General features: G+C 42.7%; 1 protein-coding gene across 1 annotated transcript; it reads left to right on the plus strand.

Moving 5' to 3' along the window:
- Positions 1-9,172: 9,172 nt before the first annotated feature.
- LOC310856713 (galactose-3-O-sulfotransferase 3-like) lies at positions 9,173-10,814 on the plus strand (the record flags this gene model as incomplete). Its single annotated transcript, XM_083762184.1, has 2 exons — positions 9,173-9,460; positions 10,041-10,814. 2 exons carry the CDS (start codon positions 9,173-9,175, stop codon positions 10,812-10,814), a joined length of 1,062 nt encoding a protein of 353 aa, XP_083618310.1.
- Between the last annotated feature and the right edge of the window lie 4,655 nt (positions 10,815-15,469).

Consider the following 15,469-nt stretch of genomic DNA (forward strand, 5'->3'; position numbering starts at 1 on the left):
GGTGTGGTAACAATTTGATAGATTTGTAGCCTTTGTGGGCCGAGGTTCTACCTTTCATTACACAGTAGGTTGTGACAATTTTTATGTATGAAATATAAGCTTTTGGCTAAATTTACTATGTGTATGCTTCATGTGCTGTGTGTGCCAATCACTTAAGTTGAAGCATTGTCTTTAACAAATTTGCTACATTTCATGATCTAGATTCACATATGAGTAAACTAAGGCACCAGTACTTGTTTCAGATGTTAGGTATATGTATTTATGACATTTGAGAAAGATTTTGTGTTGCCAAAATCAATCAACACATTTTACAAGCAAAAACAGCAGCACAAGATTTTCGTTTTTTGGTTATATACTATATTTCTGGCTTGTGACAAAATACTGCAGGATATTATGAGTAGAACGTTTAACCCAAAGTCCAGAAGGGTATTATCTATGAAAAAATACATTGAATGTGTAGTGCCCATGACGCGGGAACGAAACTGAACGAAAAGGGACCTCACAATATGGCCTAACAACACAAGACGCTAACTTAAGTTGTGATCATCCAAAAAAGAAAAGAAAGAAAAACATCCACTCGTCCTATACACACAGCTGGGCATGGAGAGTTGCGTTGTCTCTCACTCTATCGCCTGTAGTCAATTAAACATTGTTAAGCTTCCGAACGTATTTAACAAACTACACTAAAACTACAACAGAACATTTTGATTCCCTATACAGAGCTTAAAAGTGAGTGACATGAGGTATTTTTTTCCCTTAAGATAATTTAATGCAGACACAGGCCTTTACTTTTGTGTCTGATTTTGTATTATATTTGTACTTGCTTTGGGCCTGTCTGTGCATGGACAGGGCATCAGTAATTATATTCATATAATTAGACTGGATATTGTGATTTTACATATTGTAATTGGCAATAAGTTTGATATTAGCATAAGTGTTCTTTTCCTGTTTTTTGAGTGGTGCAACCACAAATTCAGAAACGGGTCTCATGGTAGCAGCTTACGTATTTCCTGTAGGCGGACTCGACATAGCTGCGGGGTTTAAACCCTCACCAGGTGCACCTCTTCTACTACAGTGAACGGTAGAGTGACTGATGTTAGTCTGCCTCAAACGTTACTCTTTTACCTGCTTTTTACTAACACTAACATTACAAAGATGACCAGAACATCGAGATGAACCTGTTTAGTTTATGGACTGACGTTATGTGTCTTTCAGGACCTTTCACTGCTTCGTCTCAACCATTACTCAATGTTCTGGTCTCAGACCCCGCGGTGGATATTTTGACTTTCCGTTTTTTTTTTTTTTTTTGGAATGTTGCCACTACTGTTGGAGCAGCCATAAACAGGTTCATCTCGATGTTCTGGGCATCTTTGTAATGTTAGTGTTAGTAAAATGAAGGTAAAAGAGTAACGTTTGAGGCAGACTAACATCAGTTACTCTACCATTCACTGCAGTAGAAGAGGTGCGCCTGATGAAGTACTCGGCCTGAACAAAAATCTATTAGAAAAAAAAATCGGTATCGTAAAAAATATATATCGTGAGTATATCGTTATCGTGATTAAGAAATATATATATATCGTGATATGATATTTTGTCATATCGCCCAGCCCTAGTTTGTGTGTATATGTGTGCGTGTGTGTTTGGATGCTTGTGTGCGTGTGTGTGAGTGTGTGTGTGTGTGTGTGTGTGTGTGTGTGTGTGTGTGTGTGTGTCCAGCTATGCTCTATACTAAGAGTATGAAACCAAACAATGTTGTCTCCAGGTAGACCACATGACATGCCCCTGGCCTAAAATATAAATAATTTAAATGAAATACAAAAAAAAGAAATTGGCCACTTGAATTAAGGTGACTTGATTGATTTACATCAAAAGGGACCTGCCTCAAACCCACAATGCAATACTAATACTAAGTGCAACTATGCAAATATTAATATTCCATTACATGGGTGTTGTGTTGTCTGCACCATTCAGAATAACACAGCATTCCAGTCTTACAAACCGTACGTTATTCAAATCTTTATTCAAAGTGAGTGGCATATTCAAAGTGCATAATGCAATTAATGCATGCACACACCCACTCACACACACTATAACTGATCTAACCTAATGGATAGATGTCTAATGTTAAACCTAACACACACTATAACTGATCTAACCTAATGGATAGATGTCTAATGTTAAACCTAACACACACTATAACTGATCTAATCTAATGGATAGATGTCTAATGTTAAACCTAACACACACTATAACTGATCTAACGTAATGGACAGATGTCTAATGTTAAACCTAACACACACTATAACTGATCTAACGTAATGGACAGATGTCTAATGTTAAACCTAACACACACTATAACTGATCTAACGTAATGGACAGATGTCTAATGTTAAACCTAACACACAATATAACTGATCTAACATAATGGATAGATGTCTAATGTTAAACCTAACACACAATATAACTGATCTAACATAATGGATAGATGTCTAATGTTAAACCTAACACACACTATAACTGATCTAACCTAATGGATAGATGTCTAATGTTAAACCTAACACACAATATAACTGATCTAACCTAATGGATAGATGTCTAATGTTAAACCTAACACACAATATAACTGATCTAACATAATGGATAGATGTCTAATGTTAAACCTAACACACACTATAACTGATCTAACGTAATGGACAGATGTCTAATGTTAAACCTAACACACACTATAACTGATCTAACCTAATGGATAGATGTCTAATGTTAAACCTAACACACACTATAACTGATCTAACGTAATGGACAGATGTCTAATGTTAAATCTAACACACACTATAACTGATCTAACCTAATGGATAGATGTCTAATTTAACCCTATAAGCATACAAACTTGGGGACACCGATTGTTGTGTTCATATTTGACATGCACTCGGGCCTTTCTAAGGTACACACACAAAGGCACACACACACACACACACACACACACACACACACACACACACACACACACACACACACACACACACACACACACACACACACACACACACACACACACACACACACACACACACACACACACACACACACACACACACACACACACACACACACACACACACACACAGCCCCGACAGGTAGATTTTTAAACTATTTTCAGCAATGGGATAACATAACTTTTGGTGGGTAGATCTTGTTCTGCTGGTCATTTAGCAAGTAGCTCTCAAGTAAAAAAAAGTGTAGGCACCCCTGTTCTAGATCATATATATATTTCTAGTTATCATCAATATTTTCGTCAACAAATATGGTATCCGTTCTATCACCATTATTACAGACGCTGTGGATACCGCTTCACCGGCTCCTCCAAGAGCTCTCCGATTCGACCTAACGAGGCTGAAGGGGGATATCGCTCAACTGGAGTATGACATTCAACTAAACGTCAAGAAATTACATTTCAGATGCTCTCGCAAAAAAGCTGGATGATCTCGAATTTATCATCCGCTGTGGTTGTAGGCGGGTCCGGGGTATGTAGTGACACCAGATAAAATCATGTGGCTAGCATTGTAGATGTGCTTTAATTCAGTGGATTCTGTTGAGAGTGACGTGACGGGCTGAGAGTGACGGGCTGTCGGAGGGCAATAGCCATATATTTGTATTTGTACATGACGCCATAAGACACATCGTCGTATGCAGCCGTCATTGTTCGAGGCGAGGGTCACCACCCATCCACAGATACACACTTCTGACTAGTATATGTGTGATGTGTGCCCCTCCACCTCATCTTTTACACCCTGCTCCAATCTTTCAACTATATAGGGCTCACACCTCATGCTGCTGAGTATAACCTCAGCAGCCCCTAGAAGTCTGGTGGGTATCACTGTTTTACCACTGACTGCATGTACAGCATATGCCAGAGCGTACGGTAACGTGGGGGTGAACAGCAATTCACATACATCATCATATCGACTCTCAAAATAAAAGAACGGGCGCCTCATATAGACAACTGTGATGCCTATGCGAAGGGTGATCCACGCGACACCCATAACACTCGATCATAAGCATGCGTGATAACACTTTCTGAACGCAGAGGCATATAACAGATTTTAGAATGTCTAAATAGAATGTAGAAGTAGAATGTTTTAAACACACATCGACAGACGGCGGTCATCTGTTGGTGTAGATGTCCCTACAGGTTCCATCGGAGACCCCAAACTTGGATATGTACAGTATGTGAGGTTCTGAGCGCCTAGATTCAGAGCGTATTCGTGGTTTAACCAGCAGGTGGCTGCAGCCTCTGTGGAGCATTGTGCGTCTTCATTCGAGGTCATCGCAGAATGCTCCGTAGAGATCTGTGGAGACAGATGGTTCACAGCTAGAGGTTCCAAAACACTCTCCAGGGAGATCATGCTCGCAGGGGTATGATCTGTAATATTTCCTTCTTTTCATCATGATAAAATAATGCATGGCATGCATTTAATTTTTACCCTAGCAGATCGCATGTGTCCTCGACGTTGGCCATTCTCAGACCCATTGATATTTAATGTAGGCCTACTTTAAGGGTGACTTCACCACTTTTTAACCTATCTTCATATAATTGTGAATTTGTTCCTCACAAATCGCCCACAGCTGTTATTGTATGATAATGGGGGTTAGGGTTATGATGTCACTAAAGTAGTGTACGGTATTTTGATTAGGCCTTTTGACTCAAAGGCTTTCAGCTTCCAGGAAGAAACCAAAATCACACCTTTGTGAACTATACACTATATACTATACATGTATTTATAGTTACTGTACTGTACTGTGCTCTGTAAATGGTAAATGGTGCATTTATATAGCGCCTTTATCCAAGGCGCTTTACATAGATTGTGCATTACATTCACCCATTCACACACACATTCATACACCGATTGCGGCAGAAGCCATGCAAGCCAAGGTACCAACCAGCACATCGGGAGCAATTTGGGGTTCAGTGTCTTGCACAAGGACACTTCGACATGTAGACAGGAGGAGCCGGGATTCGAACCGCCGACCCATGGATCATTGGACGATCTGCTCTACCTCTTGAGCCACAGTCGCCCCGTATACAGTATTGGAGTGTACTGTGCTCTCTACTGTACTTGGGATTATTTTTGGCAGAACCTTTGAGAAATTACAGAGTTACTGTGTGAGGGTCCCCGGGGGGTCCCCGGAACATCCAGACCCCCAGGAACGCGCCCAGGGCTCGTACTGTAGTGTAGCCTACTCTGTGCCACTTTACTCTGTGCTGTAGCCTACTCTACTGGCCACTTTAGGTGTTCCAGCCAGCCGTTTCGACCGGAAATCAATCGATAACCTAGCTGTGGCCGGGCTCACAAGCACTGGCCACTTGCCTCCAAACTTGCCACAGGCTATTCATCAGTGCTCTGGGCTTTTACCCACCCTCAATTTCTTTACATATTGTACAGTTATAAAACCCCATTATTCAGGCACATTTTAGCCCCCCTTTTTGCCCATTAGGCCCACCCTATACGCAACATCATCTTACAGCGACAACCCTACGCAACCTCATCATACAGCACACTCAATAACGACTGAGAGAGAGGGGTGGAGAGAGACACAGGCTGCGTTCGAATTGCTAGGGTTGTTCCCTACCCCCTACTCCCCACACGGGGATCCAGACTCTAGTGGACTCTATAGTGATGATTTCGGACAATACTCCCTGTATGGGGAGCACCGACTCTGACGTCAATATCGGTAGAGGGCGCTATAGGTCCGCGGGTTCATGTACTTTTTATTTGCATTGTAATACCAATAGGGTTTTTTCAGATCGCCTCATAAAGAACTGTTTGAAAAATAAACAAATCATCCCGGCCGTTTCACTCATTTGGATATATGAAGAATCAACTAACTACAAGAAACCAGTCAAAACCATAGACTGTAGGTTAAAACGCTGCTGCTGAATTTCAAAGTATCAAATAAGTGACTGCAGGCTGTCACCTCCCTGCAAGGACAGTTTGTTAAATTATTTTTAAATTCATGGCTGAATAAAGAAAAAATAGGTTAATGAAAATATGTTTGCAGGCATTTAGGCCTATATGTCTATGATAAAAAGGTTATTCTTTTAAAATAACATAGGCCTATGATTATTATCAATACATTAATATTATCTTCGTTATCCAGCAATATGAAAACAGTGCACCACCTTGACAATATTAAAATATCAGCAGCATGATTAACCACATGAACCCCCGCTAATCCTGGGGGGGTATAGCCGATCTATAAGCAACGCGACGTCTGTGTTGTGAGCTTGTAGATCGGGTACTTTTGGTAAAGAATGACCAAAAGTAGCCGATCTACAAGCTCTGCTCACGATACGGACGTATCACGTTTGGTGTTAACAGAAACAGCAGTCCAGCAGTCCAATAAATTACTATCTATAGGCCGCCGCCTAATGAAGTTTTAATGTATTTATCGCAATTCAATGAAATAATGTTATAGATAACATATTTTTCATGGCAGGAATGAATGAATATTAATAAAACATATGTTCGGACACAATTAATGTGTCTCACATGCATGTATATAGCCTACATTTGTGATAAAGAATCTCGCAAATATATTCTACAGCAAGCAACTGATTCCTCTCCTAACGTCATGTGGGCCTGCAGGTGATACAATGAATCAGATTAGTAATACTATTACAAATGAAGTTTTATTATAAATAAAATAAATTTGCAAATAAATGCACAGATCATTTGTCTCGAGATCTGTAGCTTCGAGATCCGCCAGGGGAAAAAAAAGAGGGGAAAACGAACGTTTAAAAAGTACATTTGTGTTGATTTATTTCGCTGGCTCAACTTCTGCCTCTTCTGAGTTGGCGCCCTAATACTCTATGGTTGGAGTGCATGCATGCAGAAGCAGCGCACGTGCGCAAACGCGTGCATGTGCGCTCAAGAGCGAGCTTGCGCAATGCATTATGGGGCAGATTTGCTTCACTGTGTTTTTGTAGTGACCATCGAATGGTCCCTACAATTCCCGGTGCATTGTGGGATACTTCCGTCCACTACATTAGGGTGCAAAAATGCTCACTACATATTCGGACACTATAACAAAATGGCGGAACCCTAAAGTAGTGCACTATATGGGGCATAGGGAATGAATTCGAACACAGCCACAGACAGAATCAATAAGAGAGAGAGGAGAGGAGAGCGACACAGACAGAACGAATAAGAGAGAGGGGGGTGGAGAGAGACACAGACAGAAGACTCATGTTTACATCACACGGCACAAGCAAGTCGAGCAACACCTGCCACTTCTCTCCTCATACAGTACTATACACACAGCACTGCCTACAGCACACAATACTATTATCATCATTTATATATTATTATCATTTCAGTGGAATAACTTTAGCCTCGCAGTGGCCAGACGCGAATCTGCCGGTGCAAAAAACAGATTGCCCTCTGCTACACAGTGTGATATTATATTAGTATGGCCAAGCCAGGCTAGAATAATTTTACGGTCTGAACAAATGAAGTACTTTGAACCCGCTTTTAACTCAACTGAGTGTGAGTGAGTGAGTAAGTGAGTGAGTGAGTGAGCGAGCGTGTCTAAAATGTGCTGGCTGCTAGTTGCTAGTTTAGATAAAACAATAAAGAGACAAAAATCAGAACAACTTGTAGGCTTCATACCTAACACATAGACACAACCCTGGGTCCCCATGCTTTCCACATAAGAGGCTGCATCAATTCTCAGACTGGAGCTTCCTACAAACACACTTGTCTTGTACTGAGCTTAGTTGTAGTTCCCACTAGACCCCATCCAGGGGGAAAACAGCATTTAATCATTGACTCTTCTTAGACCATATGCACGTCTGAGTCGCTTCCAAATCAGTGTTACCCACCGAGTGTTGTTTGTACTTCTCCCCATGATATCATGTACATTAAAAGCATAACCATCAACGCCTATAGGCATTGATGATTGTGAAGTTGCCCGAACGGCCAAGGCTCCAAGAACAGTCAGAAATGTTCATTAAGGGCTTTTATTTTCCCAAACTCCTCCACCAACCAGTTTTCTTCAGTGCAATTCACATACACAAACTAAATACTGGCCAACAATAGACCAACAAAACGAATACTTAGGCAAACACAATTGAACAAGACCAAATAGGATGAGAACTCTCTTCAGGTTAAACCTTGATCCCACAAGGCCCTGTAGCTCTCCCTCAGGACTGTTACCTGTGTTAAAGTCCACGACCAACTAACCCACCTGGCCCTGCAGCCTCCCTTAAATAGGGTTGGATCCTACCACAGGACACAGAGCAATTAGCAAGCTTTCTTCAAATAAATACTGCCATAAATAATCCCTTGTATAAAAGTAACCTAAACATACTAAAGATGTGTTACCATTAAACAAATATAAATAATATAATATAATAATATATTAATAATAATATAATAATAAACACTCAATGACAAATACTCAAAGCATAAGAAGTAACCCCCCTCCCCTGCATAGCACTTGGCCCCTTCCTAAATCAAGGACAACCTGCCACCAGCAGTGCAGGAGGGACAATTAGCAAACAATCAGTGAACACACAGTTTTCCATACACAAGTTTAAAACATTGGTCCTTGCATGTTATAGAAAGCAGTTTCAATGTGTCTTTGTATATAGGGCACAGGTTGCCCCGTGACAATGATCAAATAGCAAACGGTGAGGCAATAGGAGTCGAGACAATATTATTGTCCAGAATTCCACGACAATAGCCATACCCATAGAGAGACGATTGCTCTACGCTCACTGTGACATAAGCTCCGTGAATTATCTCTTGTTTTCCTCCCACAGGCTCAGTGAGACAGAGATGTTATCGAAGAAGATTTTCCTGGTTCTAGTGTCAGTCAGTATGATCACCTTCCTGCTAACATGGTGAGTGACCACACTGCACCCTCCCGCAACAAACAACCTGCCATTCACACCAGTGTTGATTTCTATGACTAAAACTATGATGATATCTTTTCGTGGACTATCTTTTTTCACTTAAAAAACTAAGCTATATGATGAATAAAACTAAGACTAAATATATTCATCCATCATGTAGATCATGGATGTTCCCTAATAAAAACATGAACACAAATAGATGCAGACTTATTATAAGTAAGTAAATTAATCAAATGTAAATGCTCTCCCTCCAGGACCATGGATGGCTTCCACCTGAGCCTCTTTTCACCGTGCTTCCAGACATCCCCGGGCCTGAAGCCCAAACAGACCAACGTGGTTTTCCTTAAGACCCACAAGACGGGCAGCAGCACCATGCAGAACATGCTGTTCCGCTTTGCCGAGCGCCACAAACTGACTGTGGCGTTCCCCATAAAGGAGTGTGAACACCTGTTCTGCTACCCACACTCCTTCAAGACCCGCTTCATCCACCCAAGCACCCTGCCAGCCAACATCATCACCAACCACATGCGCTTCAACCACGCTGAGGTGCTGAACTATAAACTGCCACAGTGTGTCTGTGTGCTGCTGCAAACAGCTCAGCGTCTGTGTGGCTCAAAAATGGAGCATAGTATGCATGACATTTGGAAGCGTTGTCATTATTTTCAGTGTGTGTCAGTCAAAGATACAAACATTTACGGACACTTTGTGCGGGCAACAAATCACTTTCTCTCTCTCTCATCAAGCCACATGCTGCACAGTAAAATATACAGTGTTCATGTATAATTTTTTAACTCAGTGTAAATATAACCATTTTACCAAGTAATAGTGGGTGAAGGAAGTGCTTATTACACCTGTATAGGTCAGTTTGTGGAGGTGATGCGGTATGCACAGTATGTAGCATAAGGAAACAATGTTTACTCTGTTGCTAACAGTGGACTTTTCCCTCCCAAAGTAAGAGGGATATATAACAGTCACTCACAGTCTTGAGATCAGATTGTAGTAGGTGGAGTGTTAATACATCCTCTCATTCACCCTCTCACACACAAACGCATAGGCAAAGTTTGTGTTGTGAAAACACATTTGTTTTTACTGCACATATGATATTAAAACTTCCTGTATGTTGCAGGTGCGGAGGCTCATGCCGAACAACACTACATACATCACTATTCTCCGAGAGCCAGCCTCCCTGTTTGAGTCGATGTTCACTTATTTCAAAGATCAGTGTGCGAGTTTCAGAAACGTATCCTTGGAGGCCTTCTTGAAAAAACCATGGCGGTACTACCAGCCAGACGAACCGAACATGCCTGCCCGCAATGCCCTGACATTCGACTTGGGCGGTGACAAGGACCGGCCAGTGTCAGATGCAGCATACATCCGTGACTTTGTGGCAGAGGTGGAACGCTCCTTCTCCCTGGTGATGATCGCAGAGTACTTTGACGAATCGCTGGTTCTGCTTCGCCACCTGCTGTCCTGGGACCTGTACGACGTTCTGTATGTCAAGCTCAACATGCGCGCAGACAGCTCCAAGCTTAGCCTCACACCGGGCCTCACCGACAAGATACATGCCTGGAACTACCTGGACACAAAGCTCTATGACCACTTCAACGCCTCGCTTTGGCGGAAGCTGACGGCCCTCGGTCTGGCCTGCGTGGTGGAGGAGGTGAGCATCATGCGAGAAGCCCAGGGGATCCTGATGCAGAGCTGCTTTGGAGACCGGATTCTACAGCTCCGCTCGGCAAAGCAGATCAAGAACAAGAAGCTGCGCCCCTACGAGCCCAATGACAATGTCGACATCATGGGCTACGACCTGCCGGATGATGTCCGGGAGTTCTGCGTCAAGCTGATCATGCCAGAGGTCCAATACACAAAGGTTCTCCTAAGATCTCAGACACTTCCTTAAACTTGAACCTCCACCTGTGGAACCGTATAGAGCAGGGGTTTTCAACCGGAGGTACTGCTGGTGGTCCGCAGCCAGGCATTCAGAAAAGTTGTATTTTTGCCTCTTTTTTTCTTTACTCTTTTTTTTACCTTTCTAATATATATATAAAACTTATTTGCACTCTTTTTACTTGTTTGTGAATATTAATAATAATAACTTACGTCGAATCTAACATTTCAAAAAGTGCTCAACGCGTCAAATAAACTAAAAGAAATAAACCTCATATAAACATCCGGCTGCTGCTAACACGCACAACACGTTTCTGCAGCAGCTGACGGAGCCATCAGCTGCTGCAGCGGAACAACCATCCTGCCACAACGCATGTTGCCCAAGGCAAGCACGGTAAGACGTTGCCATAAGTTATTCATCCAATTCATAATAATACATTTGGGAAAGTCAAATCTCCCTGCCATAGAGTTATAATATCTGCCGCGGATCGATTGAATAGTCTCACATAATACGTGTATTCAATGTGCAACTTCTCAGTCTTTGCCGAAAAGGCAGAGCTACAAGCTCACAATGCGATGCAACCAGGTGCGATGTGAGCTTGTAGATTGGCTATTTCTGGTGCGTGACACCGTCGTACGATGATGTATACATTGCGATTTGATAGTGACGGTACACAATGAACAGTTCCCTCTGTCTGTTAGAAAGGTACTGTATAAGGCCCTAGTAAAATGTAGTGCAGGTTGTAGGTTGGTTAAAATAAAGAGAAGATTATTAAAATAGAATAAGATAAAAAAATATATATTCTGTTTCTGTGACTACCAGTAGGGGTGCTGTTGTGTGCTGTTGTGCCAGAAACAGAGAGAGAGAGATAGTGCTGCACCGTTGCCTGCTAATGAGAGAGAGAGAGAGAGAGAGAGAGAGATAGTGCTCAAACAGCTGTCAGTGAGACATAACAGCTACATGTAAACAAACAACAAACACAGGTAAAAATCTCTCTCTCTGCTGTTACCTCGAAAATACAACGGTTTTACGGGGCGACTTCTCCGGACTTTTGGGGGCGACTTCTCCGAGCTTTGGAGCGACCGATTTTCCCGTTGGGGCGACCGATCTTCGCCGCTTGGGGCGAGTTGGAAAAGGGGCGAGCCGTCTCGTATTCCATGGCGTGGAGGAGGAGGCAAAGTAACGCAAAATAATCAAACCACTTGGCAAATGGCAACACAACTACAATACAGACAATACAAGTCTGCGCGAGACGTTTGGGGAAGGTTACCGCAATGACTGGAAAATTGCGCAAAGGAAAAACGGTAAAATGAACTGCTGTGGGCGCCGGTCGGGGCACCGCGGCCATTGTGGCCAAACGGCCAAAAAGAGGGGCAACGACGGCCATGGCTGCCGTGAAATTCCTGCCCTGCCCAGGAGCCCTTTTCAGGGTGTCAAACCTAGTACTGCGCGGTCCAATTTCCCCAAAGGGCCCTTGAGAGTCAAGGGCTCCTGGGCCACGGCCCAACTGGCCCAATGGCTAATTTGTTCCTGCTCAGCGAAGTAGACGACACAATACAGCAACTTGCAATGGGCATGGTACTATATATGCCATCTGTCAAACTACTCCCTAAACATCAACACCGTCAACAATCACACGACCAGAGGGAGTTCCACAAATCACGTTTGAACATTGCCAACACAGCGATGTATTACAGTATAGTAATAGTCGAAATGAAAACAGCAACATTGTATCGTATCGGTGTGCAATGCAAATAATCGGTATCGAATCGTTTTGCTATGCAGATAATCGATTCTATTAATACTACATTTTTGCGTGTGGTTTCTGAAGTAACGGTTATTCAACTCTCCATGGGATGCAGATGTACTATACCCTCTGTTCACGGAGAGCCGCGCCGCCGCTTGAGTGTTGGTGAGATGTTTCAAAGTTGCATAACACGGCTATAGGAGACAACGGAAACGTGGGCGAAACTGCATTAACCGCCAATGCCGTTAAGGATTTTTTTTGTTTTTGTTTTGGCTTCTCTGAAATTCTCTCTTCCTCACTTCCTTGACTTCATTATTGACTTTCCATTATACCGCCTCTCGCACCAGGGCAGGGTGGTCGGTGCGAGGCAGTAACGTAGGGACACGCAGCTAGCCAGTCGCCGCTCGGGAGGCAGTACAATGGGAAGTCAATAAGGAAGTGAGGAAGAGAGAATTTCAGAGAAGCCAAAACTTCAAAAAGGATTAAAAATACTTAACGGCATCGGTGGTTAATGCAGTTTCGCCCACGTTTCCATTGTCTCCTATAGCCGTGTTATCCATCTTTGAAACATCTCACTCAAGTGGCGGCGCGGCTCTCCGTGAACAGAGGGTATGTACATCTGCATCCCATGGAGAGTTGAATAACCGATCAGGGACCCTAGGGTTACCGTCGGCCAAACTTCAGAAACAGAGCTACCAACCTGCACACATTTTGTGTACCAACCACGCAATACTAGGTGTCTATACGCCTAGAATTGCATGGTTGGTACACAAAATGTGTGCAGGTTGGCAGCTCTGCAGAAACGGTAACCGGGGGTGCCGAAAGGGGCTACACAAACCCCAGACCACAGAAAATCTACTGACAGGCACACGTAAGAGAGACCACATCAGCCCTGTACTAGCCTCCCTCCACTGGCTTCCTGTGCGATACAGGATTGACTTCAAAGTATTGCTCTTTGTCTTTAAGTGTCTAAATGGTTTGGTACCCATTTATTTATCTGAACCTCTGAAACCCTATGCTCCGACACGGACGCTCAGGTCCTCTGACCAGCTTCTCCTGGTGGTGCCTAAAACCAGGCTGAAGCTCAGAGGTTATCAAGCTTTTGCAGTGGCAGCTCCCAAGCTCTGGAATGAGCTGCCTCTGCACACAAGACAAGCCCCCACCCTCCAGGTGTTTAAGTCACGCCTCAAGACTTACCTTTATTCCTTGGCTTTTCCATGCACAGTATGAGATGTTCGATGTTTAACATGACACTGTGCATGTTGTTTATGGTTGTTTTGTGGTTTTTAAATGAAGTTGTTTTTTAATGTTGAAGTTGTTTTTTAATGTTTTACTGTAAAGCACTTTGGTACAACGTTGTTGTTTTAAAATGTGCTATATAAATAAAGATGGTATGGTATGGTATGGTATGGTATGAATGTTGAAAGATCAGGTTTTTTGGGTGCAATTGAGCTCAGACAACCTAAAAATAATTAAGAAAAATGACATGTCACATTCCCTTTAACAGTAGCCTACGTGGCTCAGCAGCCTGACCTCAGAACACAATAGAAGACATTACAGTAGGTCTAATATTAACATTAGCAGCGAGCAGCAGGCACATCAGAACACAATAGCCTATAATTGCTATTACCTTCGACGTTCAGGACATGTTGTTTTCCTTCTCCTCGGCTCCACTTGCTTGTTTCTGAGTAAATAAACAACAACCACACTGGCAGCTGACAGGTAACCTCGCGTCACCAGGCTTTCCACCTCGACAGGAGAGATTCATGTTGTTAAGATTCATGCGCCCAGCGCGTAAAACTAAACCGTTAAGGGGACAGCATCAGTGCGATCGGGTATATCGTTTGGGGAAAACGCTTCTGTTCTGATTTCTGACACAGTGCAGCGCAGCCAGTTAATCAGTGGGACACCGAGCAGCTGTGAGTAGAGAATTTCTTAGGCACACACACAGGTGTAGATAGGTTGTCAATCAATGGCTGAACTCCGATGCAGTTAGAAATAGAAAATAATCACTGTATAAAGTTCTGTCCGTGACAGTCAATATTTCCTAGTTTGGATTAATGTAGGCCTACACACGTCACACGCACACATAGAGCAAGTCGATGCGTCGATGCATAGACTTTTTAATGAATGCCCTAGGGAACTTGTAAAAATCTATAGACTTGGCTGCCACATGACTTAATTTCAGAAAGCCATGCATTGAAGGGGCTAGTAGCCCCCCTCAAAAAAATATAGGCCTATGTATTATTTTCGATATTTCTGGGGAAACGTTGACTGAATGGCCAGCTTTGAGTGTTTGTTTAAACACAAATATTGTGTAAACAGAAACATTGAAGACGAAGGTGAGCTGGTGAGGACGCAAATTGTGATTGGCCGGAATAAGATGACAAGGGCGCCCCTCTCTTTACACAGGTGTGATTTATATTTTTATATGGATTCCAGGATTTCCCTTTGGTCTGAAATAAAAATGGTATTGAATTGACAGAGCGAAACACAAAGCTGCAGTTTTGTCAACTGAAGTTAAGATAAATGTGTCTTCTCACAGATCCAGTAGGCATTATATAAACATGACCAATTGCTCCATCCTCGATAGCTGTGACTGTAGGCTGCACAGTTCAGGTCTTCATTGTTGCGAGGCCATCCTTTGCCCCAATACCTGCACAGTAAACAACATCATTGACCCACTGGTTGTCACCATGGGTCCAAATGGTCCCATCAAATTATAATCACTTGTCGGAACCCCAGATCTACACTGTAAAACCTCAGTGCTTATAATCAATCAACACTGACTGAGCCAGTGTTTTAAACCACATCCACTCAGTCACTCACATACCGTGAATTTGACAGAATGATATACGGTAGAAAAACATGTAAAATGTCGTAAAATGTCTCACTGTGTTGTCAGTGGTGTTCCATCCAC

This window comes from Protomyctophum parallelum (assembly GCF_964188405.1).
Source record: "Protomyctophum parallelum genome assembly, chromosome: 3".
Lineage (NCBI taxonomy): Eukaryota > Metazoa > Chordata > Actinopteri > Myctophiformes > Myctophidae > Protomyctophum > Protomyctophum parallelum.